General features: G+C 36.2%; 1 protein-coding gene across 1 annotated transcript in view; it reads left to right on the top strand.

The window, feature by feature from the left end:
• Positions 1-26,816, top strand: part of LOC128638941 (V-set and immunoglobulin domain-containing protein 10) — a 233,390-nt gene that overhangs the window by 20,311 nt on the left and 186,263 nt on the right. Inside the window, exon 3 of the mRNA XM_053691071.1 lies at positions 740-1,066. Coding sequence (XP_053547046.1) covers positions 740-1,066 — 327 coding nt within the window. The remainder of the gene's footprint in view (positions 1-739; positions 1,067-26,816) is intronic.

Genomic DNA, 26,816 nt, shown 5'->3' with positions numbered 1-26,816 from the left:
CCATTTTTTCAACATTAAAACCGTAACGCAAAACTCGTAATCTAGGTGAAAGTAAGTACAAAAAAAATTGTTGATGCAGTTTACATATTAGATGTATGTAGAGTGCAATTACACAATTGTACAAGTGCAGTGTTTACCTTCACTTTATTTTAAAGTTAGACAATACATCGTGCAAACATCACTATAGACACGTAAGCTAACATGCAACTGAGATGCCCTGCATTTCTCTTCAATCAAAATGTGAAATATTTACAGTATTTAACTTTGTGAGTAGATTGGAAAGAAATAAGGATGCACACAAATGTTTAATATTGGTGCTACTTGCAAACTCGAGAGTTATTGCAGTGCCATAAAATGTACTTTCTGGATTGTAAAAATGTGTTTTTCAAGTATATAAGGTGAGTGGCTTTGTATTGAAGGTACTGTAGCTCTTAACAGCTTTACTAGACCAGTCAATTGATTCCTAGTTAGTTGTTATATTTTAGCCAATGTAAAATATATACAAAATGATTTAAAGGTTTTGAAGCATCAACAGCTCTCATACTTAATGCTGTGCAGTCAAATGTGAATGTTGAACTGAGTAAGTAAAATATACTTTTATTAGCATCGGTGAGATTGATAACAGACGCTCAATATCCATTTCCTGGACATCACTCTGTATCTGTCATTTTCGATGGGTTGATTGATGGAGTTCCAATTTAGATGATTGTCATTAATTCTTAATGAATTCCTTTCAAAGATACTCCAAAATCTGTGGGATTTAACAATGATAGCACCACTGAAGGCATACTGGGAAACAGTGTCACCCTGACTCTAAATCTGCAAAACAGAGGAGAACGTCAGACTAATCTATATCATGTGCTACCTGCAAACTTCACTTGGTATAAGCTAGCAACAGATCCCTCACCGTTGCCATCAGAAAAACCTTTCTTTGTGATTTCTACGGCTTATCAATCCAGTCTAACAATAAATCCAGTGACTAAAGAAGTAGGAGGACGATATATGTGCATTGCAACCAATCCGCTTGGAAACACAAGTTTTGTCTTCTATCTAAATGTTACAGAAGGTAAGATTTCCAATTAAACTTGCAATAAAAAATACAGAGAACAATATATACTACTGATTTCAAAATCACTGATTTTAAAAACATTCACTTAAAGTTATTAGAACTATATTATTATGAAAACAGAGCAAGATCACAACTGGGCAGCAAAAATAGTATTAAAAGTGCTACCAGAAATGTTCTTTTAAAACATCTTTCTTTTTTACTGAATTAGCCACAGTCTTGTAAGTATTTGTCAACATAAATTTACAGCTGAATCTGGATAGTAATGTAGTAACACTTGTAGGGGCTTTCTGAGCCTAGATTTTTTTGAAAATAAATAAATACCAGTGCTTTTAGATATTTTACACCAGTATCAATGTAATCCACCATGTATTCTGGATCCAAAATTCTCCAGAAACCTCTACTACAATTCTCCTATCTCAGGGCATTTTGAAAGTTTTTCACAGTTAAACAATACTAGTTCATGTGGGTCACATTAGATAACATTGCTCTCACTTCCGTGGAGTTATTTAGGAGTCTGTACTGATTGGCTACACTGCATGTCTGTCAAAAGCACTGAGATAAGGGGGCATTCTGTAGAAGCTTAGATAGAAGGTAATCACAGAGGTTAAACATATATTAATATAAATGTGTTGGTTATGCAAAACTGGGGAATGGGTAATAAAGGGATTATCTTTCTGGTGTAGACTGTCTCTATAAAAGAAAATATTTAGGGCCTGATAATCAAACAATTTCCAGATTGGAGAAAAATTGTTCGTTCAGACTTCACAGGGGCTGATCTCACTGATTGCTCAAAAGAAAAGGGTGGAACTCTCCAGCACTGCACGATTTTTGTCATTTCTGAATCTGAAAGACAGAAAAGCCCAGTACAATATAGCACTGTATGATATGAGAGTTTTGTTACACTTTCACTATGTGCATTGTATATTATATTACTTTACACTTCAGATTGGGACCTTTTAGTATTATTACATTTAAGCTTTGCACTTTCTATTTTATATTTTAGTACATTTAGATGTAGATCCAGCAGTAATTTTAAAATTTCTGATTATGTTTTGAGAGTTGCTGTGTTACTTTAACAAATTAGGGTCATATTTGTATATTTCTGTGTATATTTTACAAATTACATTGCACTTTGTATTTGTAAAACTAAAACTAACCGTTTCAGAAAGTGTGTGGGGGGGGGGGGGGGCAGGACAGTTCACTTGGTGGAACGCTGTCTGCATTTATCATTGACCAAGCATTTCTAGTGAAATGCTTGTACAATGCTGCCCCCTGCACATTCGCGGCCAATCGGCTGCTAGCTGGGTGTCAGGCTACAAATATAAAGTTAATGATGGAACACAATTCACAGATCTTAATTTATTAATAATTGTTTTGTTTCACTATTGTAAAGGAATATCACTATGACTTAGTGATATTCTCACCTAATAGTGATAGTTTAGTTGTTTATTTTGCCACACCCCAGATTATGCAGTTAGGGTTAAGCAAACTTGAATAGGATTTGTAGAAATTGATCTCAATATTAAGTTAGCTTTAGTTCTTAAGTTGCAGGTGTAGTAATGGTTCTATTAACTCTCAGAGTCTTATGCAGTGTAACACATAAATAGTTAACTAGTAACCAGGTTCTGTTAACAGTTGTACATATGCTCATGCAGTATTGCTATTTTATTTGCAGAGATTACTTGTACCTTGTCTTGTCTTGCACTTGTAGTGTGGCAGAGCTGTAATGAATGCACAGCCTGTTCTGTGGGAGTTCCAGTTTCACTGTGGAAGCTGTGTTGTTTATTAATCTGCAGTCAGGATGTTTCAATACTGGTTATAGCTAGATTTTCAGTGACAAGTTCTGTGTTAACTCTCTTATATATACAAACTACACAGTGAAAGTTCTCCAAATAACAAAGCATTAGAACAAATAGAATTATACTTGCGTTTGGTTCAGGCAGTTCATTTAATTGATTGCATGTCAGCTCCTAAGTTAATGAACACTGCAGTTGTTTGGATGAATTCCAGTTAAAGTTGAACAAAGTATCAAAAAGTTCCTGTGAGGAAAAAAGTTCAGAAAACAAGTTATTCCAAGTAGTTAGGCTCAGGTAAATAGGGTAGCCTTGTACTCCAAATTACTAAGCAAAGTAAATTGATTTGGGGCGGCTTTTAAAGGCAAGCTGCAAGTTTGTTGCTTGAAGGATTCGGCTGGGTCCTAGCTAGGTTCCTGACACTGGGGGTGTCAATCATCCTGATCATATCCGATTGAGCGGATTGCTGTCCCCCGGGTCAGAGGTGGCGGACAAGTTAGGAGCAGCTGTCTTAAGACCGCTGCATCATAACTCCTGTTTGGGCGAGCCTCAAGGCTCGTGCAGAAACAGGTGCATATGGGGCATGATGAATCGGCCCCTTTATATCAGCTCATGGGGCGCGATCCGATATACGGCGTAGTTTGCAGCGCAAGCGAGGGAACCCGCGTCGCCCGCAGTTTCAGCTCGCAACTCGAGCTATCCAATATACGGCGCCATCAGTCGCTAATGTGCCGTAAGTTGGATAAACCAGCGATGTCCAGAAATCTGCGCAAGTACAAATTTCTGGCGTCGCCAGTGACTTACGCCATATTAGAAACTGCCGGCGCCTACAAAACCTGACTAAAGTATGAAATCACCCGCACTGTCTAACACGCCTCCTAAACATAGCCCGACACGTCTAACCCTCTATCCGCTATCCCCCCTCACTATCCTAACAATAAAAAATGTATTAACCCCTAAACCGCCGCTCCCAAACCCCACCGCAACCTAATAAAGTTATTAACCCCTAAACCGCCGCCAGCTATATTAAATCTATAACCCCCTAAAGTGAGCCCCTAACACCGCCGCCATCTACCTTACCTACCCCCTAAAGTGAGCCCCTACCCCGCCGCCATCTATTTTAAAATTATTAACCCCTAATCTAATCCCCCTACCCCGCCGCCATCTATATTAAATTATTTAACCCCTAAAATACTAAACTATCCCTACCACTAAACCTAAGTCTAACCCTACAAATAGCCCTGAAAAGGGCTTTTTGCGTGGCATTACCCCAAAGTAAACTGCTCTTTTGCCAGCCCTTAAAAGGGCTTTTGGCGGGGCTTTGTCACAAAGTAATCAGCTCTTTTGCCTACAATCTAAATCCCCCTACATCGCTGCCACCTATAATAAATGTATTAACCCCTAATCTAATCTCCCTACACCGCCGCCAGCTATATTAAACACATTAACCCCTAATCTAATCCCCCTACACCGCCGCCAGCTATATTAACTATATTAACCCTAATTATATTAGGGTTAATATAGTTAATATCCTTATTATATTATATATATATTAAGTATAATAACCCTATCTAACTCTAACATCCCTAACTAAACTCTTATTAAAATAAATCTAATATTAATATTATAAACTAAAATATTCCTATTTAAATCTAAATACTTACCTATAAAATAAACCCTAAGATAGCTACAATATAATTAATAATTACATTGTAGCTATGTTAGGGTTTATATTTATTTTACAGGTAAATTGTTAATTATTTTAACTAGTTATAATAGCTATTAAATAGTTAATAACTATTTAATAGCTACCTAGTTAAAATAATTATCCAATTACCTGTAAAATAAATCCTAACCTAAGTTACAAATACACCTACACTATCAATAAATTAAATAAACTACAAATATCTAACTAAAAATACAATTAAATAAACTAAACTAAATTACAAAAAAAAAAAAAAAGATTACAAGATTTTTAAGCTAATTACACCTATTCTAAGCCCCCTAATAAAATAATAAAGCCCCCCAAAATAAAAAAATTCCCTACCCTATTCTAAATTAAAAAAAGTTCAAAGCTCTTTTACCTTACCAGCCCTTAAAAGGGCCATTAGCGGGGCATGCCCCAAAGAAAACTGCTCTTTTGCCTGAAAAAAAAACACAATACCACCCCCCAACATTACAACCCACCACCCACATACCCCTAATCTAACCCAAACCCCCCTTAAATAAACCTAACACTACCCCCCTGAAGATCTCCCTACCTTATCTTCACCACGCCGGGCCGAACTCCTCATCCGATCCGGGCGATGTCTATCCAAGCGGCAAAGAAGAGGTCTTCATCCCGGCGATGTCTTTATCCAAGCGGCAGCAAAGTCTTCTTCCATCCGGCAGCATCTTCCATCAAGCGGCATCTTCAATCTTCTTTCGTCGCTCCACCGACGCGGAGCATCCATCCCGGCCGACGACTGAACGACGAATGAGGTACCTTTAAATGACGTCATCCAAGATGGCGTCCGTCGAATTCCGATTGGCTGATAGGATTCTATCAGCCAATCGGAATTAAGGTAGAAAAATCTGATTGGCTGATTGAATCAGCCAATCAGATTCAAGTTCAATCCGATTGGCTGAACCAATCAGCCAATCAGATTGAGCTCGCATTTTATCGGCTGATCGGAACAGCCAATAGAACGCAAGCTCAATCTGATTGGCCATTTTAAGGGCTGGTAAGGTAAAAGAGCTTTGAACTTTTTTTAATTTAGAATAGTGTAGGGAATTTTTTTATTTTGGGGGCTTTATTATTTTATTAGGGGGCTTAGAATAGGTGTAATTAGTTTAAAAATCTTGTAATCTTTTTTTTATTTTTTGTAATTTAGTGTTTGCTTTTTTTGTAATTTAGTTTAGTTTATTTAATTGTATTTTAAGATAGATATTTGTAGTTTATTTAATTTATTGATAGTGTAGGTGTATTTGTAACTTAGGTTAGGATTTATTTTACAGGTAATTGGGTAATTATTTTAACTAGGTAGCTATTAAATAGTTAATAACTATTTAATAGCTATTATACCTAGTTAAAATAATTAACAATTTACCTGTAAAATAAATATAAACCCTAACATAGCTACAATGTAATTATTAATTACATTGTAGCTATCTTAGAGTTTATTTTATAGGTAAGTATTTAGATTTAAATAGGAATATTTTAGTTTATAATATGAATTAGATTTATTTAATAAGAATTTAGTTAGGGGTGTTAGGGTTAGATAGAGTTAATATAGTTTATATAAATACTATAGTAACTATATTAACTATATTAACCCTAATATAATTAGGGTTAATATAGTTGATATATGTAATGTAATAACTATATTAACTATAATATAATTAGGGTTAATATAGATAATATAGCTGGCGGCGGGGTAGGTAGATTAAATTAGGGGTTAATAATTTTAATATAGATGGCGGCGGTGTAAGGGGCTTACATTAGGGGTTAATACTATTAATATAGGTGGCGGCGGTGTAGGGAGGGCAGGTTATAGGGCAAAAGAGCTGTTTACTTTGGGGCAAAGCCCCGCAAAAGGCCCTTTTAAGGGCTGGTAATAGAGATAATTATTTTAGGGGGATTAGATTAGGGGTTAATAATATTAATATAGCTGGCGGCGGTATAGGGGGATTAGATTAGGGGTTAATAATTTTTATATAGGTGGCGGCAGTGTAAGGGGTCAGATTAGGGGATAGATAAGGTAGATGGCGGCGGTGTAAGGGGTTCACATTAGGGGATAGATCAGTTAGATGGTGGCGGTTTTAGGGGCTCACAGTAGCGACGATTTTTATCGGATCGAGCCCCAGGTGTTCTATAGTTTACTTCTCTGTCCCATGGGAAATTTTGTATCCAAGAGTGATTTATTACTTTCTATGGAAGGCACCTCTCATCTCTCTGGCACTTCCAGGTTCTGCAATATTTCTTAGAAAATTCAGTGACTTCAGCCTCTGTGAAGTCTGCACAATAAATTTTCTCCAAACTAGAGAATGTTTGATTATCTGGCCCATAGAAAGTAATGAAGATCTCTGAGAAACTGAAGCTGACAGTTTTTTAGTTTTAATTTAAATAGAAGAAATGTAAAGTGCAGTGTAATTTGTAAAAGATACATATAAATAAGCAAAGTATGATTCTAATTTGTTAACGTTACACAGAAACTGTGAAAGCATAACCAGAATTCGTAAAACCACAATCCTAAATATACTGCTGTATACAAAATAATGATATAAAATACAATTCACAAAGGGTAAGTGTAACAAAACTATTAAATCATGCAGTGCTGTATTGCACTGGGCTTGTCTCTCCTTTAGATATGGGCTCCGATGATCAAAAGTGCGATGAGCAGGCAAGATATTCAAAAGGGATCCGTCACCATGTTGAGAAAGCTGGCAAAATATTCCAAGCGCCTGACATTAGTCTTTAGAGGCATTTAGCTTATACATCACAATGGGTGGCGATGCTGTTGATATATTGAAAGCAGCATAATCACTTAAAAAATCCCTCTTACAATTACCACACAACCAAATAAACAACAGCCTACAAGAATTAAAAGAATAAATAAACAATGTATTAAAAGGACACTCAAGTCAAAATAAACTTTTGATTCAGATAAGGTGGCCGATTTAACAAGGGCTAAATGGCCTCTAATCGCCCCGTTTCTGTGCAAGCTCCTTAACTAGTCCACCTCCTCTGAGCAATTAACCCGATCGTATACGATCAGGTTAATTGACACCCCCTGCTAGTGGCCACAAAACTGCAGCGGGCGCCATTGCTACAGCAGATCATGTCCATCCGACTGTTGGTAAATTGGCCCCAGAGCATGCAGTTTTAAGACACTTTCCAATTTACTTCCATTATCAAATTTTGCACAGTCTTTTTATATTCACACTTTCTTGGGAAAAAGATCCTACTGAGCATGTGCACAAACTCACAGGGTATATGTTTACTATACTCTGATTTGCTGATGTCTGTCACATGAAAAATGTCTTATTTGGGATTCAGAGTAAGTGCTACTGCATTGTCTTTTTATTATGTACTTGTTCATTATGTAATTCTACTGCATTGAGTAATCCTTTAATGAAAAGCATTACTACATTAACCCCTTCCATGAACTCAGACGTACAGTAAAAATATATAATATATCATATATACATACAACAACAAAAAACTACAGCCACAAATCCTTTCTAAAACAAAATTCTAACCAAAAAGCAATCCTAAAAAAAACACTAACCAAAAACATTGGACAAAATAAATTACACACAAAAAAATAATTAAGCAATAGCAGTACATAAAAAAGCCATTATACTCACCATGTTGAAGTTTTCATCAGTTGTAATAAAGGAATTTGATTTAAAAAAAAAATGAAGGGCCCTAAAAAAAAAGGATCCTTGTGTTTCTTTATTAGTTGTTAATCCACTACGTTCCAGACAAGTAATTTGAAAATAAATAAATAAATGGCCGCAAAAAATTAAAGGGACAAAAAAACTCTTCTTTCTTCATCAGTTGTGCATCCACAGCAATCCTGGCGATGAAAAAAACCCATAACAAAAGCAAAAAGACCCCCAAAAATACAGGATGCGTCATTTGTAATCCACAAGAGTCTCTGTGAAGTCAGCAGTGATCCTCCATTTCACCAATGTCAGCAGTCCCTCCCACGAGACAGCTCCTCCATGGCAGTGGTGATGACTCTTCAGCAGCAGCGATGGATCCCCTATGGTGGCAATGCTCTTTGGCGACAATGGACCCTGTGGTAGAACAAAGAACAGAGGGTCCTGGTGCAAGATCCCCCCCCCCAAAAAAAAAATATCACTATGATTTGCAGTACATAGCAGGCTGTCATTAACCCCTATATTTACAAGAATAAAACAATTTATAAAATGTCTAAAAAAAAAATTAAACGACAAGTCAAAACCCCTAATCTGCCATCCCCCCCACATCGCAACTACTAATAAAAGTTATTAACCCATAATATGCCTTCCCCCCACATTGCAACTAATAATAAAAGTTATAAACCCATAATCTGCCATCCCCCCACATCGCAGCTACTAATAAAAGTTATTAACCCCTAATCTGCCATCCCCCCACATCGCAACTACTAATAAAAGATATTAACCCCTAATCTGCCATCCCCCCACATTGCAACTAATAATAAAAGTTATAAACCCTTAATCTGCCATCCCCCCACATTGCAACTACTAATAAAAGTTATTAACCCCTAATCCGCCATCCCCAAACAACGCAACTAACCTTTTAAAGTCTAAGCCACCATCCCCCAAAATTGCAATAAATAATACAAGTATTAACCCCTAATCCTCCAACCCCCCACATAGCAAACTACCTAAGAAACCTATTAACCCCTTATCTGCCAACCCACCACATTGCAATTACTAATTAACCTATTAACACCTAAACCGAAAACCCCCATAATGCAATCTACCTAATAAATATATTATCCCCAAATCCGACAACCCCCCACAATGCAAAGTATTAACCTAATAACTAAGCCCCCTAACCTAACACCCCCTAACTTAACCCCAATTAAAATACACTTACATAAAATAACAAAATACTAACTACATTAAAAACTAATTACAAATTAATCAAAAATTAAAAACATAAATTATTTTTTATAAAAACTAACATTACCCAAAATTAAAAAACAAAATAACATCACATTAAAAAAAAACTAACATTACAAAAAAAACTAAAACCTAAGATTACAAAAAATAAAAAAACTAACATTATAGAAAGCAACAAACAACAGTATCCAAAATAAAGTTATTCCTAATCTTATACCCCCTTAAAAACAAAAAAGCCCAACCCAAAATAACCCTAATCTAACAATAAACTACCAATAGCCCCTAAAAGAGCCTTATGTAGGGCATTGCCCTAAAGATAACAGCTCTTTTGCCCTGGAAAAAATATGAAGTACCCCCTAACATTACAACCCCCCCAAAAAAACTTAAATAAACCCTAATCTACCCATTGCCCCTAAACGGGCATCTGTATGGATATTTCCCTTAAAAGGGCATTCAGCTCTTTTACTGCCAATAAAAATAAAAAAAACCCTAATCTGAAAAAAAACACCCCAACAAACCCCAAAAACCTAACACTAACCCCAAAATAGGTACTAACAATTGATGAAGCTTGGAGATTCATCTTCTTCCCGGCGGCAAAAGGTCTATATCCAGGCGGCTCCATCTTTATCCACCTTGTGACCACTTTCTTCTTGCCGGAGGCGCGGAGTGGTCATCGGAGGCACGGATCCGGAGCGGTCGTTTTTGGCGGCAGTGGGGGTAATCTGTGACATGGAGATCAAATCAGCCAATAGGATTTAAGCAGCTCTCATCCTATTGGCTGATTTGAAATTTTCAGCTAATAGGAATGCAAGGGTACCCCAATATAAAAGGGGTACCTTGCATTCAATCTTCAGTGTGCAGTGGACAATTTCATGAAGAGGACCTCCATGTTGCAGATGACCGCCACCACGGACCGATCTGCGCATCCGATGACCTCTCCACGCTAAGAAGATAGAAGATGGGCCCGCAAAGGATGAAGATGGAGCCACCTGGATGAAGACCTTTTCGCCGCTGGGAAGAAGATGGATCTCCAGACTTTATCAATGGTGAGTACCTATTTTGGGGTTAGTGTTAGTTTTTATTATTTCTTGGCGTGGGTTGTTTTTTAAGATTAGGGCTTTTTTTAATTTTTATGGGCTGTTAAAGAGCTGATTGTGTTTTAAGGGCAATGCCCATACAAATCCCCTTTTAGTGGCAATGGGTAGATTAGTTTTTTTTAGTTGGGTTTCTTTATTTTATTTTGGGGGGTTGGTTTGGGTGGGGGGTTGTAATGTAAGGGGGTACTTACATTACAGAGAAAAACAGATGTTAAACTTGTCAATGCCTTACAAAAGGCCCTTTTGTTTTTAAGGGGGTACAGCATTAACTAGCAATAACCTTTTTTATTTTGGATAATTTTGTTTTTTTTTGTAATGTTAGGTTTTTTATTTTAATGTAATGTTAGGTTTTTTATTTTATGTAATGTTAGTTTTTTTGGGGGGTAATGTTAAGATTTTTTTAAGTGATTTTTTTGTTGAAGGAATTTTTAATTAATTTTTAATGTAGTTAGTATTTTGTTATTTTATGTAAGTGCATTTTCATTGGGGTAAACTTAGGGGTTGTTAGGTTAGCGGGCTTAGTTATTAGGTTAATACTTTGCATTGTGGGGGTTGGCGGATTAGGGGTTAATACTTTTATTAGTTATTGCAATGTGGGCGATGGCAGTTTAGGGGTTAATACATTTTATTACACATTGCGATGTGGGTGGATGGCGGATTAGGGGATGATATTGCGCATGGGTTAGGTGTTTGTTAAGGCTTCCAGGAAGTTAAGGTACATTTATAGTCAGAGCAAGGCTTGCTGGGCCTGCCTATGTGTGGGGAGATGAAAATGGAGTAAAATTTCTCCATTCTGCACGCTTAAATCCTTGCGCTGAATATATCATACTACGCTATTTCTATGTTAGTTTACGGGAGTAAAAACTGTGGGCGATGGGTAAAATATACGCGCGTAACTTGTATGCTGCGCCATATATATGTGATCACTTGATTAGATTAAAAATTGGCAGACGCTGGGTTTTGCACCCATTGCCACATATGTAATCTCGCCCCCTATCAGGTTGTTACAGGACTTTGTAAATTTCCTAAGCAAATACAAAACACAGAAATGGACTGCACTCTCAGAATGGACTGGGTACACATCCCAAGTCACTGCAAAACAAATAGCCCTGCATACTTACATACTGCTGTAACATTTCCAATAACTCAGGCAGTTAACCCCTGACCATTCTGGGTGACAAGCCCATAAGGAAAATTACTAAACAAAATTATCAATACAACACACAGAAAACCTGGCACTCTCCAGCAAGCACACAGTAATATTTGAAAGTTGGAGAGTGCCCGGCTTTCTCTGTGTTGTGTTGATAATCTTGTTTTGTAATTTGTTCACCCAGGCTGGTCAAGGTTTAACTGCCTCAGTTGCTGGAAACTTTACAGCTGTCTGTAAGTCTCCAGGACTGTGTGTTTGTTTTTTGTGTTTTTTTTTCATATTTAATTTTTTTTGAGGTTGTTCAAAGATACAACATAAAGCGAGAGTTCAATAGCATATACATTGAGTACATCCATAATTGTTTTGCTGTTACATGAAAGTACAGAGTAATAGATTACGATACACAATACTACGTGATATCTTGTAGTCAAAAAACTCTATCATCTATAATACTACTGAACCATAAGAATGGACCCTCATTTGAAGTAATATATCTGCCTCCAGAACTTCAGGGTCACTCATGGACCCATATAAACTTAAGTAACTCTGAGGAGGAACTCTAATGGAACAAACAGTAACTCTTGGACCTTGTAACTTAGCGTAAGAATTATAGCAGGATTAGTAAATTAAAATATATGTAGATAACAAAATGCTCTAATGTCTGCTAAACAAGTTAACCATGCTAAAGCTATAATAGGGGTGCAACCCATTTATAAGAGATACTTATAAGTACATACATGGTAAATAGATTTGAGCTGGGCAATGCTAGTTTGGTAGGTGGGAATTGGCAGTCACCTAGATTACAAGTTGTGCACTATACAGGGTATGTAAAGAACGCAAAAAAATGAGCGGTATCGCACTTTCCATAGAGCTGCCATTACGAGTTACTGAAAAACCTCCTAGTGCTGTGCGATATGTTGCGATAAGCTCCATACCACACAAAAGCCAAGGGCTGAGTTTACATGCTTGTGCACACTTTCCCCCATAGCCATCAATGGGGAGAAAGTGTTAGAACAAAATACTAACACCTGCGATCGCGGAATGTCAAATCGGCGTAACGCAAACCCATTGATGTCTAGGGGGAAAAAAAGCTACGTTTAAACCTAACATCCTAACATAAATCACTAATCTAAATACTCCTAATGCGCCACCCCCGACATCGTCAACATTGAATAAAGTCATTAACCCCTAAACCGTCACTCCCCGACATAGCCAACACTAAATAAAATGATTAACCCCTAATCCGCTGACCCAGACATCGCCGACACTAAATAAACCTATTAACCCCTAAACCAACGCCCCCCACATCGCCAACACTATAATAAAGTATGAACCCTAAACCACCAGCCCCCCACATCGCAACTAATAAACTAAACCTATTAACCCCTAAACCGGCAGCCCCCACATCGTAACTAATAAACTAAACCTATTAACCCCTAAACTGCCGGTCCCCCACATCGCAAAAAACTAAATTAAACTATTAACCCCTAAACCTAACACCCCCTAACTTTAAATTAAAAGTTACAATATAACTATCTTAAATTAAATAAAAACTTACCTGTGAAATAAAAAAAAAACTCCTAGTGCTGTGCGATATGGTGCGATAAGCTCCATACCGCACAAAAGCGAAGGGCTGAGTTTACATGCTCGTGAACGCTTTCCCCCATAGACATCAATGGGGAGAAACTGTTAGAAAAAAATACTAACACCTGCGATCGCGGAATGGCAAATCGCCATATAGCAACTCCATTGATGTCTAGGGGGAAAAAAATCTATGTTTAAACCTAACACCCTAACATAAATCCCTAATCTAAATACTCCTAATCCTTGGCCCCCGACATCGTCGACACTGAATTAAGTTATTAACCCCTAAACTGTCACTCCCTGATGTCGCTGACACTAAATAAAATGATTAACCTCTAATCTGCCGACCCCGACATTGCCGACACTAAATAAACCTATTAACCCCTAAACTGCTGGCCCCCCACATCGCCAACACTGTAATAAAGTTTTAACCCCTAAACCCCCAGTCCCCCACATTGCAACTAATAAACTAAACCTATTAACCCCTAAACTGGCAGCAGCCAACATCATAACTAATAAACTAAACCTATTAACCCCTAAACTGCCAGCCCCCCACGTCTTAACTAATAAACTAAACATATTAACCCCTAAACTGTCGGCCCCCCACATCGCAAACAAATAAATTAAACTATTAACCCCTAAACCTAGCACCCCCTAACTTTAAATTAAAAGTTACAATATAACTATCTTAAAATAAATAAAAACTTACCTGTGAAATAAACAAAAAAAACTAATATTAAACTATGAGTTAACATAACATAACTATTCTAATAAAATAAAATAATCTACCAATTAAAACCCTTAAATTACATGATTAAAAAACCTAACACTACAGAAAAAAAAAATTCTAGCATTGCAAAAAAATAAAACTATAAAATTACGAAAAATATAAAACTCTAAGATTACAAAAATAATAAACAAAATTATCAAAAATAAAAACAATTACACCTAACAATAAACTACCAATAGCACTTAAAATGGCCTTTTGTAGGGCATTGCCCTAAGGTAAACAGCTCTTTTACCTACAAAAAATTACCCCACAACAGCAAAACCCCTCACCCAACCAACCCCCCAAAATAAAAAAATCCTATTGTATGGGTATTGCCCTTAAAAGTGCATTCAGCTATTTTACTGCCCAAAGCCCCAATCTAAAAAAAAAAAAACACCCCCCAAAAAATTAAAAAATTAACACTAACCCTAGAAAATCTACTCACGGTTCCTGAAGTCCGGTCATCCATCCTCATCCAAGCGGCAAGAAGTCTTCATTCAGGCGGCAACATCTTCCTCCATCGTGGGACCATCTTCTATCTTCATCCCGGTGGCGTGGAGGTGCGGAGCTGTCCAGGACCGGTGATGACATCCAGCGTGGAGCGTCCTCTTCATATATATAAATGCATCACCACCATACACTGAAGCTTGAATGCAAGGTACCCATTTAAAAATGGGGTACCTTGCATTCCTATTGGCTGACATTTTCAAATCAGCCAATAGGATGAGGGCTACTGAAATCCAATAGGATTTTGGTAGAAATCCTATTGGCTGTTCAAATAAGCCAATAGAATTTCAGTAGGTCTCATCCTATTGGATGGTTTGAAAATGTCAGCCTGGATGAAGACTTCTTGCCGCCTGGATGAGGATGGATGACCGGACTTCAGGAACCGTGAGTAGATTTTCTATGGTTAGTGTTATTTTTTATTTTATTTTTGCGTTGTTTTTTTTTTTAGATTAGGGCTTTGGGCAATAAAAGAGCTTAATGCCCTTTAAAGGGCAATGCCCATACAAATGCCCCTTTGGGCAGTAAAAGAGCTGAATGTACTTTTAAGGGCAGTAAAAGAGCTGAATGCCCTTTTAAGGGTATTAAAAGAGCTAAAATGCCCCTTTAAGGGCAATGCCCATACAAATTCCCCTTTAAGGGAAATGTGTAGTTTAGGATTTTTTTAGACTTAGGTTTTTATTTTGGGGGGTTGGTTGGGTGGGGGTTTTTACAATGTTGGGGGTACTTTGTCATTTTTTGTACGTACAAAAGCTGTTTAACTTAGGGCGATGCCCTACAAAAAGCCCTTTTAAGGGCTATTGGTGGTTTATTGTTAGTTTTTTTTTATTTGGGGGGCTTTTTATTTTTATAGGGCTATTAGATTAGGTGTAATTGTTTTTATTTTTGATCATTTCATTTTGTATTTTACGTAATTTTAGAGTTTAAATTTTTTTTGTAAGTAATGTTAGGTTCTTTCATAGTATTAGGTTTATTTAAATTTGTCATTTAGGTTTTTTATTTTTTCGTAGTGTTAGTTTTCTTTAATCATGTAATTTAGGATTTTTAATTGGTAGTTTATTTTATTTTATTAGAAGTTATGTTAGGTTAATTTATAGTTTAATCTTTGTTTTTTTTATTTCAAAGGCAAGTTTTTATTTCTTTTAAGATAGTTATATTGTAACTTTTAATTTAAAGTTAGGGGGGTGTTAGGTTTAGTGGTTAATAGTATAATTTAGTGTTTTGCGATGTGGGGGTTAATAGGTTTAGTTTATTAGTTACAATGTGTGGGCTGGAGGTTTAGGGGTTAATACTTTATTATAGTGTTGGCAATGTTGGGGCCCAATGGTTTAGGGGTTACTAGATTTATTTAGTGTTGGCGATGTGGGAGTTCGGCGGTTTAGGGGTTAATAGGTTTATTTTAGTGTCGGCGATGCGGGAGGGTGGTGGTTTTGGGGTTAATAGATAGTTTATGGGTGTTAGTGTACTTTGTAACATTTTAGTTATGAGGTTTGTGAAACATTTTTGTCTCAGATCGTGGAATGCATCAGGGCGGCATAGGCTGTAACGCAAGCAATTTAGCCGGAACGCACAACCTCTAATACAGCGGTATGGAAAATCCCGCACTCAAATGTCATTTTTTGAGTGCGGAATGGAGGGTTGCCTTAAGGCTAAAATGCTTGTGGTATAGCTATACCGCAGCAACTTGTAATATGCGTTACCAGCCATTCTATGCGCAATGGCCTATTGAATACGCTCTCTGAAGACTCGCGTCCAATGGGCCACCAGCAGGGAGGTGTCAATCAATAGAATTGTGGCGATTCCTGTCTGCCTCATCAGAGCAGGCGGACAGGGTTATGGAGCAGTGGACCTTCTGAGGTTAGTGTTAGACTTTTTAAAGGGTTTATTGGGTGGGTTTTATTTTTAGATTAGGGGTTTGGGCAGTTGAAAATGAGCTAAATGCCCTTTTAAGGGCAATGCCCATCCAAATGCCCTTTTCAGGGCAATGGGGAGCTTAGTTTTTTTAGTTAGGTTTTTATTTGTGGGGTTGGTTGTGTGGGTGGTGAGTTTTACTCTTGTGGGGTTGTTTGTATTTTTTTTTACAGGTAAAAGAGCTGATTTCTTTGGGGCAATGCCCTGAAAAGGCACTTTTAAGGGCTATTGGTACTTTAGTTTAGGCTACGTTTTTTTTTTATTTTGGGGATCTTTTTTATTTTGATAGGGCTATTAGATTAGGTGTAATTAGTTTAAATATCTTATAATTAATTTTTTTTATTTTGTGTAATTTAGTGGGGTTTTTTTTTGTAATTTCGGTAATTGTATTTAATTTATGTAATTGATTTAATTGTAGTGTAAGGTTAGGTGTTAGTGTAAGACAGGTTAGGTTTTATTTACAGGTAAATTTGTATTTATTTTAGCTAGGTAGTTAGTAAATAGTTAATAACTATTTAGTAACTATTCTACCTAGTTAAAATTAATACAAAGTATTTGCCATTGGGAGCGGAGATTAGGGGTTAATAAATATAATAAATATAATATAAATATAATGTAGGTGTCGGCGATGTTGGGGCAGCAGATTAGGGGTTAATAAGTATAATGTAGGTGTCGGCGATGTCGGGGGCGGCAGATTAGGGGTTAATAAGTGTAAGATTAGGGGTGTTTAGACTCAGGATTTATGTTAGGGTATTAGGTGTAAACATAAATTTAGTTTCCCCATAGGAATCAATGGGGCTGCGTTACGGAGCTTTATGCTGCTTTATTGCAGGTGTTAGGCTTTTTTTCAGCCGGCTCTCCTCATTGATATCTATGGGGAAATCAAGCACGAGCACGTAAAACCAACTCACCGCAGATTTCAGCAGCGCTGGTATTGGAGCGCGGTATGGAGCAGAATTTTGCTCTATGCTCACTTCTTGCCTGATAACGCCGGGTTTATGAAAACCTGTAATACAAGCGCTGTAGGGAAGTGAGCAGTGACAATAACTTGCAAGTTAGCACCGCACCCCTCATAACGCAAAACTCGTAATCTAGCCGATAGGGATTACGTTTATTTTTTTTATTTTTGATCATTTTGTTTATTATTTTATGTAATGTTAGACTTTTTTTATTTTCTGTAATTTTAGCTTTTTGTTAGTTTTTTTTTAAATTTTAATTGTAATTTAGGATTATTTTAATTTATGTTATGGGGTTAATTTAGGGGGTGTTAGGTTAGGGGGTTTAGTAATGAGTTATTTGTGCTGTCGGGTTTGGAGATTTATGGGTTAATAGATTTATTAGGTTAATTGTTATGTGGGTTAATGGCGGATTAGGGGTTAATATATTTTATAGATAGTGGGGGATGGTGGTTTAGGGGTTAATATATTTATTAGGTTAATTGTGACGTGGGTTAATGGTGGATAAGGGGTTAATAGTTTAAATAGATAGTTTGCATTGTGGGGGCATCAAATTTAGTTTCGGATATATTCAAATTTGGATACATTTGAATGTATTTGTTTCATCTTCATTCAGATTAAAATAAATTCGGATGTATTCGTTTCGGAATCGATTCTTAAATTTGGAAGTTTGGTATGTGTTATGTTGATTCAGATGGTTCCAAGTTACACAAACAGAATAATTTCATTGTTCTATCTCACTAAATCTCACTAAATTAAATTTTTATACTGAATTGCGATTATAAATTTCATTTTTATGATACCGCACTAGCGGGCACAAAAACTTAGATGGAAAGGGAAATAGCTGTATTGTAATGCTGTAAAGCAGGGCTGCCCAAACTGTGGTACAATAGGTTACATATGATCCTTCAAAGTTTATTGGAATTGGAAGTATTAGAGTTGTTGTTGTTAGTATTAGAGTTGTTGTTGTTAGTATTAAAGTTGTTGTTAGTATTAGAGTTGTTGTTGTTGTTAGTATTAGAGTTGTTGTTGTTAGTATTAGAGTTGTTGTTAGTATTAGAGTTATTGTTTTTAGTATTAGAGTTGTTATTGTTGTTAGTATTAGAGTTGTTGTTGTTAGTATTAGAATTGTTATTGTTAGCCCTTTCATTACATAGGCAATTGTCCAAGTTCTGAAAGTAAACAAAACCTTGAATTTTAGCTATATGTCTTTTCAACCATAATTTACCCCTTTCACATTAAGTGCACCCACACTAATTATATATTGTTTTTTTAGAGGACAGATAGGGCTTTCTTTTGGCATCAACTATTTATTTCTCAACTATAATTTTATATGAAAAAATTCTGAGTAAGTGTGAGAAATTAAGAAATTTTAAATTTGCCAAACAATTTTATTGTGAATATCATCATCCTGATATATATTACTGCAATAAAACACCCATACTTGTGTTCAGCAATGTCCCATGAGTATAACGATACCCCCTCCCATATACAGGTTTTCTGAGATTTTTGGACTTTACAAGGCCCAACATAGGGCCTACCCATTTACATAGAAATCTGGCACATTCATTTTCTGGGCTTAAGTCGCCTTTCATACATTATAGCAGCCCAGGAATGAAAATTAGCTCATCATAGCATACCATTTTCAAAAGTAGACACCCAAGGGTATTCAAAAAGTGCTATGCCACGTCTTTTTGTGAAGCCCTTTAGTCACAACACCTGTCCAAATGTAGTGGTCATTTTTGTTGTATGCGTTTTTTACACAAACACTGCATTTTGGCTGTTTCTGTCATCAACCTTTTATTTTTTGCTGCTATAAAACACACATATTTGCGTTTGTCAATGTCCTATGAGTACAACAGTACCCCCCCCCATGTACAGTTTTTATTGGGGTTATAGAGGTTACAGGGCCAAATATGGGGTCTGTCCATTTACATGGAACTTTGGCACAATCCTTTTCTGGGCCTATGTCCTCTTTGAGACATTATAGCAGCCCAGGAAAGAAAATTACCCCATCATGGCATACAATTTACAAAAGTAGACACCCCAGGGTATTCCAAAAGGGCCATTTCACATCTTTTTGTGAAGTCCCTTAGTCACAACACCTGGCCAAATGTAGTGGTTATTTTGTTGTATGCGTTTTTACACAAACACTGCATTTTGGCTGTTTATGTCATCAACCGTTTATGTTTTTCTGCTATAAAACACACATATTTGTGTTTGGCAATGTCCTACGAGTACAACAGTACCCCCAATATACAGGTTTTATGGGGTTTACAGAAGTTACAGGGCCAAATATGGGGTCTGCTCATTTACATGAAAATTTGGCACATTCATTTTCTGGGCCTATGTCCTCTTTGAGACATTATAGCAGTCCAGGAATGAAAATAACCCCATCATGGCATACCATTTACAAAAGAAGACACCCAAGGGTTTTCTGAAAGGGCCATTTTATGTCTTTTTGTGAAGCCCTTTAGTCACAACACCTGGCCAAATGCAGTGGGCATTTTTGTTGTATGTGTTTGTTACACAAACACTGCACTTTGGCTGTTTCTGTCATCAACCTTTTATGTGTTGCTGCTATAAAACACACGTATTTGTGTTTGACAATGTCCTACAAGTACAACAGTACCCCCCATGTACCGGTTTTATGGGGTTTACAGAAGTTACAGGGCCAAATATGGATCTGCCCATTTCAGTTTTCATGTAGTGGTCATTTTTGTTGTATGCGTTTTTTACACAAACACTGCACGTTGGCTGTTTCTGTCATCAACAGTTTATGTTTTGCTGCTATAAAACACACATATTTGTGTTTGTCAATGTCCTACGAGTACAACAGTACCCCCTATGTACAGGTTTTATGGGGTTTACAGAAGGTACAGGGCCACATATTGGGTCTGCCCATGTACATATAAATTTGGCACATTCCTTTTCTGGGCCTATGTCCTCTTTGAGACATTATAGCAGCCCAGGAATGAAAATTACCCCATCATGGCATACCATTTACAAAAGTAGACACCCCAGGGTATTCCAAAAGGGCCATGTCACGTCTTTTTGTGAAGCCCCTTAGGCATAACACCTGTAGTGGTCATATTTTTTGTATGCGTTTTTACACAAACACTGCACTTTGGCTGTTTCTGTCATCAACCTTTAATGACTATGTTTAGTCTTTTTTGTAGCCACTTTGTCACAACATCTGGCCAAATGTAATGTTCATATTTTATTCTTAGTTTATCACAAAAACACTGCCTTTTTGCTGTTTATATCATCCTTCTATGTTTTACTGCTATAAAACACCAATCTTTGTTTTCAGCGTCCCATGAGTACAACAATACCCCTATGCACAGGTTTTATGGGATTTCAGGAAGCTACAGCGCCCAATATAGGGTCTGCCAATTTGCATGGTAATTTGGCACATTGATTTTCTGGACCTATGTGGCCTTTGAGACAGTATGGCAGCCCAGGAATGACAATTACCCCATTATGGCATACCATTTGCAACAGTAGACAACCCAGGGTATTGAAAAAGGACAATGAGGACAATTTAACAAAGGTCTTGCGGACCTGATCCGACAGTGCGGATCAGGTCCGCAAGACCTCGCTGAATGCGGAGAGCAATACGCTCTCCGTATTCAGCATTGCACCAGCAGCTCACAAGAGCTGCTGGTGCAACGCCGCCCCCTGCAGAACAAAGAATTATAGGAGCGCCAATAAAGGCTAAAGTAAACTACAGGTACCTTAATATATAGATTACATAAAACGATGTCACCAATTAGATGAATCCAAGAAGTTTAAAAACAATATTCCCAATTTGGATGAGTCGATAAAGTTCAAAAAATATAACAAATGAATGAGTAAAATATATCCTTTTTAATAACACACACTAATTTTAAAGTATAAAATCACAGTTTAATAATACAACCTGATCAGATAACTTCACTGATCACTAATTTATTTATAACATGGAGGTCACTTATAGCATAAGAAAATTACTATTCTGTTTTTTTAGAGCGACTGGGTATGAGCCTAAAAAGTGCATCAAGATGATGATTGAAATAAAATAATATAAATGATGTTGGGATAAGATAATATCAATTCTTAGGTGGGTGTGCAATAGACACGCAAATTAGTGAGAAAAAAGAAAACAAATATATTCACTTGTGAAAAAAATGTACCAAAAATGTGTACCAAGAAATGTGTGTACAAAAAAAATATACCAAAAAATATATATATAAAAAATATATATATAAAAAATATATATATATAACAAAAAAATATATATAATACGATCTAATACCGGTATGATCTGTGAATAAAATCAACATAAAAATGTGAATTACATATGTGTCTAAAAGACCAGGTAGATAACCAGAGCTGTCCTTAGCTGTGATATCTAAGAACCAGGTTTGGTTATATTAGAAGCTATTGGTATCCTAAACAAATTTCTGAATACTATAACTATCAAAAGCTGTAAGTTTCCTAAACAAATTTCTAAATGTTAAAAATATCACAATACAATATATGCCAGCATCTAGGAATGACATAGAAAGGAAAGTAAAAAAGGAAATATAAAACAAAATTTTGACAATATTAAAACCCAATTTAGTGGGAGAACAACAAATTGTTAAAGAGCAAAGTCTATGGTCCAATGATTGACTGATCCAAATAACAGCCAGATGATGAGGATAATTCTTGGGTCCAAAGGTCTCCGGAAACCTGTTGAAAAAATATATAAAGTGCACTAAACAAAGGGCTTAAAGGGACTGAGTCTAACAGGTAATGGACTCACCCAATAAGCTGATCCTGGTGATATATGAGCCTCACAAATCTCTCCAATGTCAACGCGTTTCGGCCCTGTGATGGGGCCTTTTTCAAGACAATAGTGAGGCTCAATTGAAACTGACCTTAAATAATGTTAAAATCTAAAATTGGCGCCAAAAAGCTAGAAAAAATGCGCCGAAAATTCGCGCTCGCGAAACCGGATGTAGCCGCGACTGGAAGTGACGTATTAGTCACATGGTTTGGTCGGAAGTGGCTGCGGCCGGAAGTGACATATGTTTCTTGCCGGTATTACCTCCGGCTCCATCTTTGAAATGGGCATATGCTAGCGAGTGTGGGCAATTTATCCCAATAATAATATCTATTATTATTATGTTAAAAAATTCCTACTGTGTAGATTTTTGTCGCCAACCCCTTATTTAAGAGGTAGTTTATAGGCTAATGGTTATATTAATGAGTTAGTAGAAAAATGTCGTAGAAAAGGTTATAAAAATACTATAGATGTGTTATAAAAATGTTATAAAAAATGTTATATAGATGTTACCAAACATTCTATGGGGAAAAAAACGAATTTGTAATACACAATTTTGATTTTAGGCTCATATACTACCAGGATTTACAGAAGTTACATAGTTAAAATCACATAATACATATTTAAAATAATTACGACTGTACAAATATATTCAATATATTTTTAGTGGTAAAAGAGTAGGGGAACCATTACTGTTAAAACAGACGAGTTTGGGGTAGAGAAAAAAATAGAGCAAAAAAATATATATATTATATCTAGTGCATTCTGTTTTCATAACTACAAATATTTATATACAAGGACATTATGGCATTAGCTAATAGAAGGATCCAAAGGAGGTCTTGGATCACTCGTTATAATTACTGCAATTACTAACATCTTGGGAAGGACCCTAAAGGGACTAGCATATAAACTTAATAATGGATATTGTTTCTAGGTAGTCAATAATGCTATTATTCACATTGTTTAGAGTTAACTGATATGACGCATCTTTGGGGGTCTTGGCTCTAGAAACCAACAATACATAACCTATGACGGGGTGTATAGGTGAAGATGGTTGTGGGAAGTGGAAACAGATGCTACCTTTGGGGTAACAATGGGGGTGGTCAGAATAGATGTACTATTTCAAAATTGGCATTTAACCCTCTAGGGTAGATACAATCCATTTTGAAAATCCATTCTGATTCTTTCTTGAGTAATTTGGACTCCATATTACCTCCTCTCCAATCTTTGGTCAATTTGTGAATCCCCATATATTTCAGACTCTTAAGTTTATATGCTAGTCCCTTTAGGGTCCTTCCCAAGATGTTAGTAATTGCAGTAATTATAACGAGTGATCCAAGACCTCCTTTGGATCCTTCTATTAGCTAATGCCATAATGTCCTTGTATATAAATATTTGTAGTTATGAAAACAGAATGCACTAGATATAATATATATATTTTTTTGCTCTATTTTTTTCTCTACCCCAAACTCGTCTGTTTTAACAGTAATGGTTCCCCTACTCTTTTACCACTAAAAATATATTGAATATATTTGTACAGTCGTAATTATTTTAAATATGTATTATGTGATTTTAACTATGTAACTTCTGTAAATCCTGGTAGTATATGAGCCTAAAATCAAAATTGTGTATTACAAATTCGTTTTTTTCCCCATAGAATGTTTGGTAACATCTATATAACATTTTTTATAACATTTTTATAACACATCTATAGTATTTTTATAACCTTTTCTACGACATTTTTCTACTAACTCATTAATATAACCATTAGCCTATAAACTACCTCTTAAATAAGGGGTCGGCGACAAAAATCTACACAGTAGGAATTTTTTAACATAATAATAATAGATATTATTATTGGGATAAATTGCCCACACTCGCTAGCATATGCCCATTTCAAAGATGGAGCCGGAGGTAATACCGGCAAGAAACATATGTCACTTCCGGCCGCAGCCACTTCCGACCAAACCATGTGACTAATACGTCACTTCCGGTCGCGGCTACATCCGGTTTCGCGAGCGCGAATTTTTGGCGCATTTTTTCTAGCTTTTTGGCGCCAATTTTAGATTTTAACATTATTTAAGGTCAGTTTCAATTGAGCCTCACTATTGTCTTGAAAAAGGCCCCATCACAGGGCCGAAACGCGTTGACATTGGAGAAATTTGTGAGGCTCATATATCACCAGGATCAGCTTATTGGGTGAGTCCATTACCTGTTAGACTCAGTCCCTTTAAGCCCTTTGTTTAGTGCACTTTATATATTTTTTCAACAGGTTTCCGGAGACCTTTGGACCCAAGAATTATCCTCATCATCTGGCTGTTATTTGGATCAGTCAATCATTGGACCATAGACTTTGCTCTTTAACAATTTGTTGTTCTCCCACTAAATTGGGTTTTAATATTGTCAAAATTTTGTTTTATATTTCCTTTTTTACTTTCCTTTCTATGTCATTCCTAGATGCTGGCATATATTGTATTGTGATATTTTTAACATTTAGAAATTTGTTTAGGAAACTTACAGCTTTTGATAGTTATAGTATTCAGAAATTTGTTTAGGATACCAATAGCTTCTAATATAACCAAACCTGGTTCTTAGATATCACAGCTAAGGACAGCTCTGGTTATCTACCTGGTCTTTTAGACACATATGTAATTCACATTTTTATGTTGATTTTATTCACAGATCATACCGGTATTAGATCGTATTATATATATTTTTTTGTTATATATATATATTTTTTATATATATATTTTTTATATATATATTTTTTGGTATATTTTTTTTGTACACACATTTCTTGGTACACATTTTTGGTACATTTTTTTCACAAGTAAATATATTTGTTTTCTTTTTTCTCACTAATTTGCGTGTCTATTGCACACCCACCTAAGAATTGATATTATCTTATCCCAACATCATTTATATTATTTTATTTCAATCATCATCTTGATGCACTTTTTAGGCTCATACCCAGTTGCTCTAAAAAACCAGAATAGTAATTTTCTTATGCTATAAGTGACCTCCATGTTATAAATAAATTAGTGATCAGTGAAGTTATCTGATCAGGTTGTATTATTAAACTGTGATTTTATACTTTAAAATTAGTGTGTGTTATTAAAAAGGATATATTTTACTCATTCATTTGTTATATTTTTTGAACTTTATCGACTCATCCAAATTGGGAATATTGTTTTTAAACTTCTTGGATTCATCTAATTGGTGACATCGTTTTATGTAATCTATATATTAAGGTACCTGTAGTTTACTTTAGCCTTTATTGGCGCTCCTATAATTCTTTGTACTGTTAAACTCCCCAGGACCTATTAGGGGGTCCTTTATAGTGCAGCAGGTAAACAGATCTAGGCGCTGTTCTGAACTCCATTTCTACGGATCATTCCTTAACCTAATCTCAGCACTAGCAGCCAGAAACAGGTTTCCTTATTGTATATTCTATCTTTTGTATTATGGAGTCCAATCTATCTATCAGAAATTTAAGAGCAGATGTAAGCTCAGATATCAATATAGCCCTAAATAGAGAAAATTCCACAGATACCAATACTGTGACAGACATCAACACTATCTTTAAGAACCTAGAAAAACTTCTAACCTCTGAGACAAAATATAAAATTGAGATATCATTCTTAAAGAAATGTTTAGAGTTAAATATTGTACCGAAAGGTTTGATGATAGTAAAGGAATGTTCCTTTAATTCCAATTCCAAAGAATTCACTGAAAATTGGAATAAAATAATAACGGAAGCATCTCAGGAACTAATGAAATTAATCATTAGATATAGGGAACTCCTCCTTACCCATATTGACTCTGAAATAGCAACTGAAGAAAAGAACATGGATCTGTTCAAAAATTCACAAACATTCAAAGAGAAACAAGAGCATCTATATGCAAGAATAAACAAACTCAAGGATGATACCATTGCAAAGAAAACAAAAAAGATCAATAGAGACCTTAATGCTACCTTAGACACACTCGAAATAAACAAGGAGTGTGATCAAGTTATAGCCGATACAGCTCAACAGGCTGCAAAGTTGCAGCCCCTCACCCAAGGAGAATGGGTAGAAACGCCCCCCAATTCATATATCACCAATGATGGAAGAAGAAGGGGACATGGGAATCTAAATCCCAATATAAGGCTACAGAACAGATATACTGGACCCCTACAGAGGAGATTCCAGAACAGAGAATGGCAAGGATTTCATCAAGAGAGAAACTGGATTAGAAATAATTCCAATGACGATATCCATCGTGGAAGAGAATTTGGAAATACAGGGAATTGGCAGAGGAATCAACAATACGGGACTTATGACCAATATAGATTTAACAATGATTCCTATGAAGGACCTAGGAGGGAAGAACAACCCCCCCCCCATTGGTACAGACGTAACAACAGGCAATATCGGCCATATGAGCCCAGAGATTATTCTAGACAATACCAACGTCACCAAGACGAATCAGGCTTTGGGAATTTTAATGAACCGATGGGGAGACGACAAGAGAGAACCCCGTTTAGACAAACATGGCAACACCGCAGGGAAGA

This window comes from Bombina bombina, chromosome 8 (assembly GCF_027579735.1).
Source record: "Bombina bombina isolate aBomBom1 chromosome 8, aBomBom1.pri, whole genome shotgun sequence".
NCBI lineage: Eukaryota > Metazoa > Chordata > Amphibia > Anura > Bombinatoridae > Bombina > Bombina bombina.
This window is presented reverse-complemented; position numbering and strand designations above follow the sequence as displayed.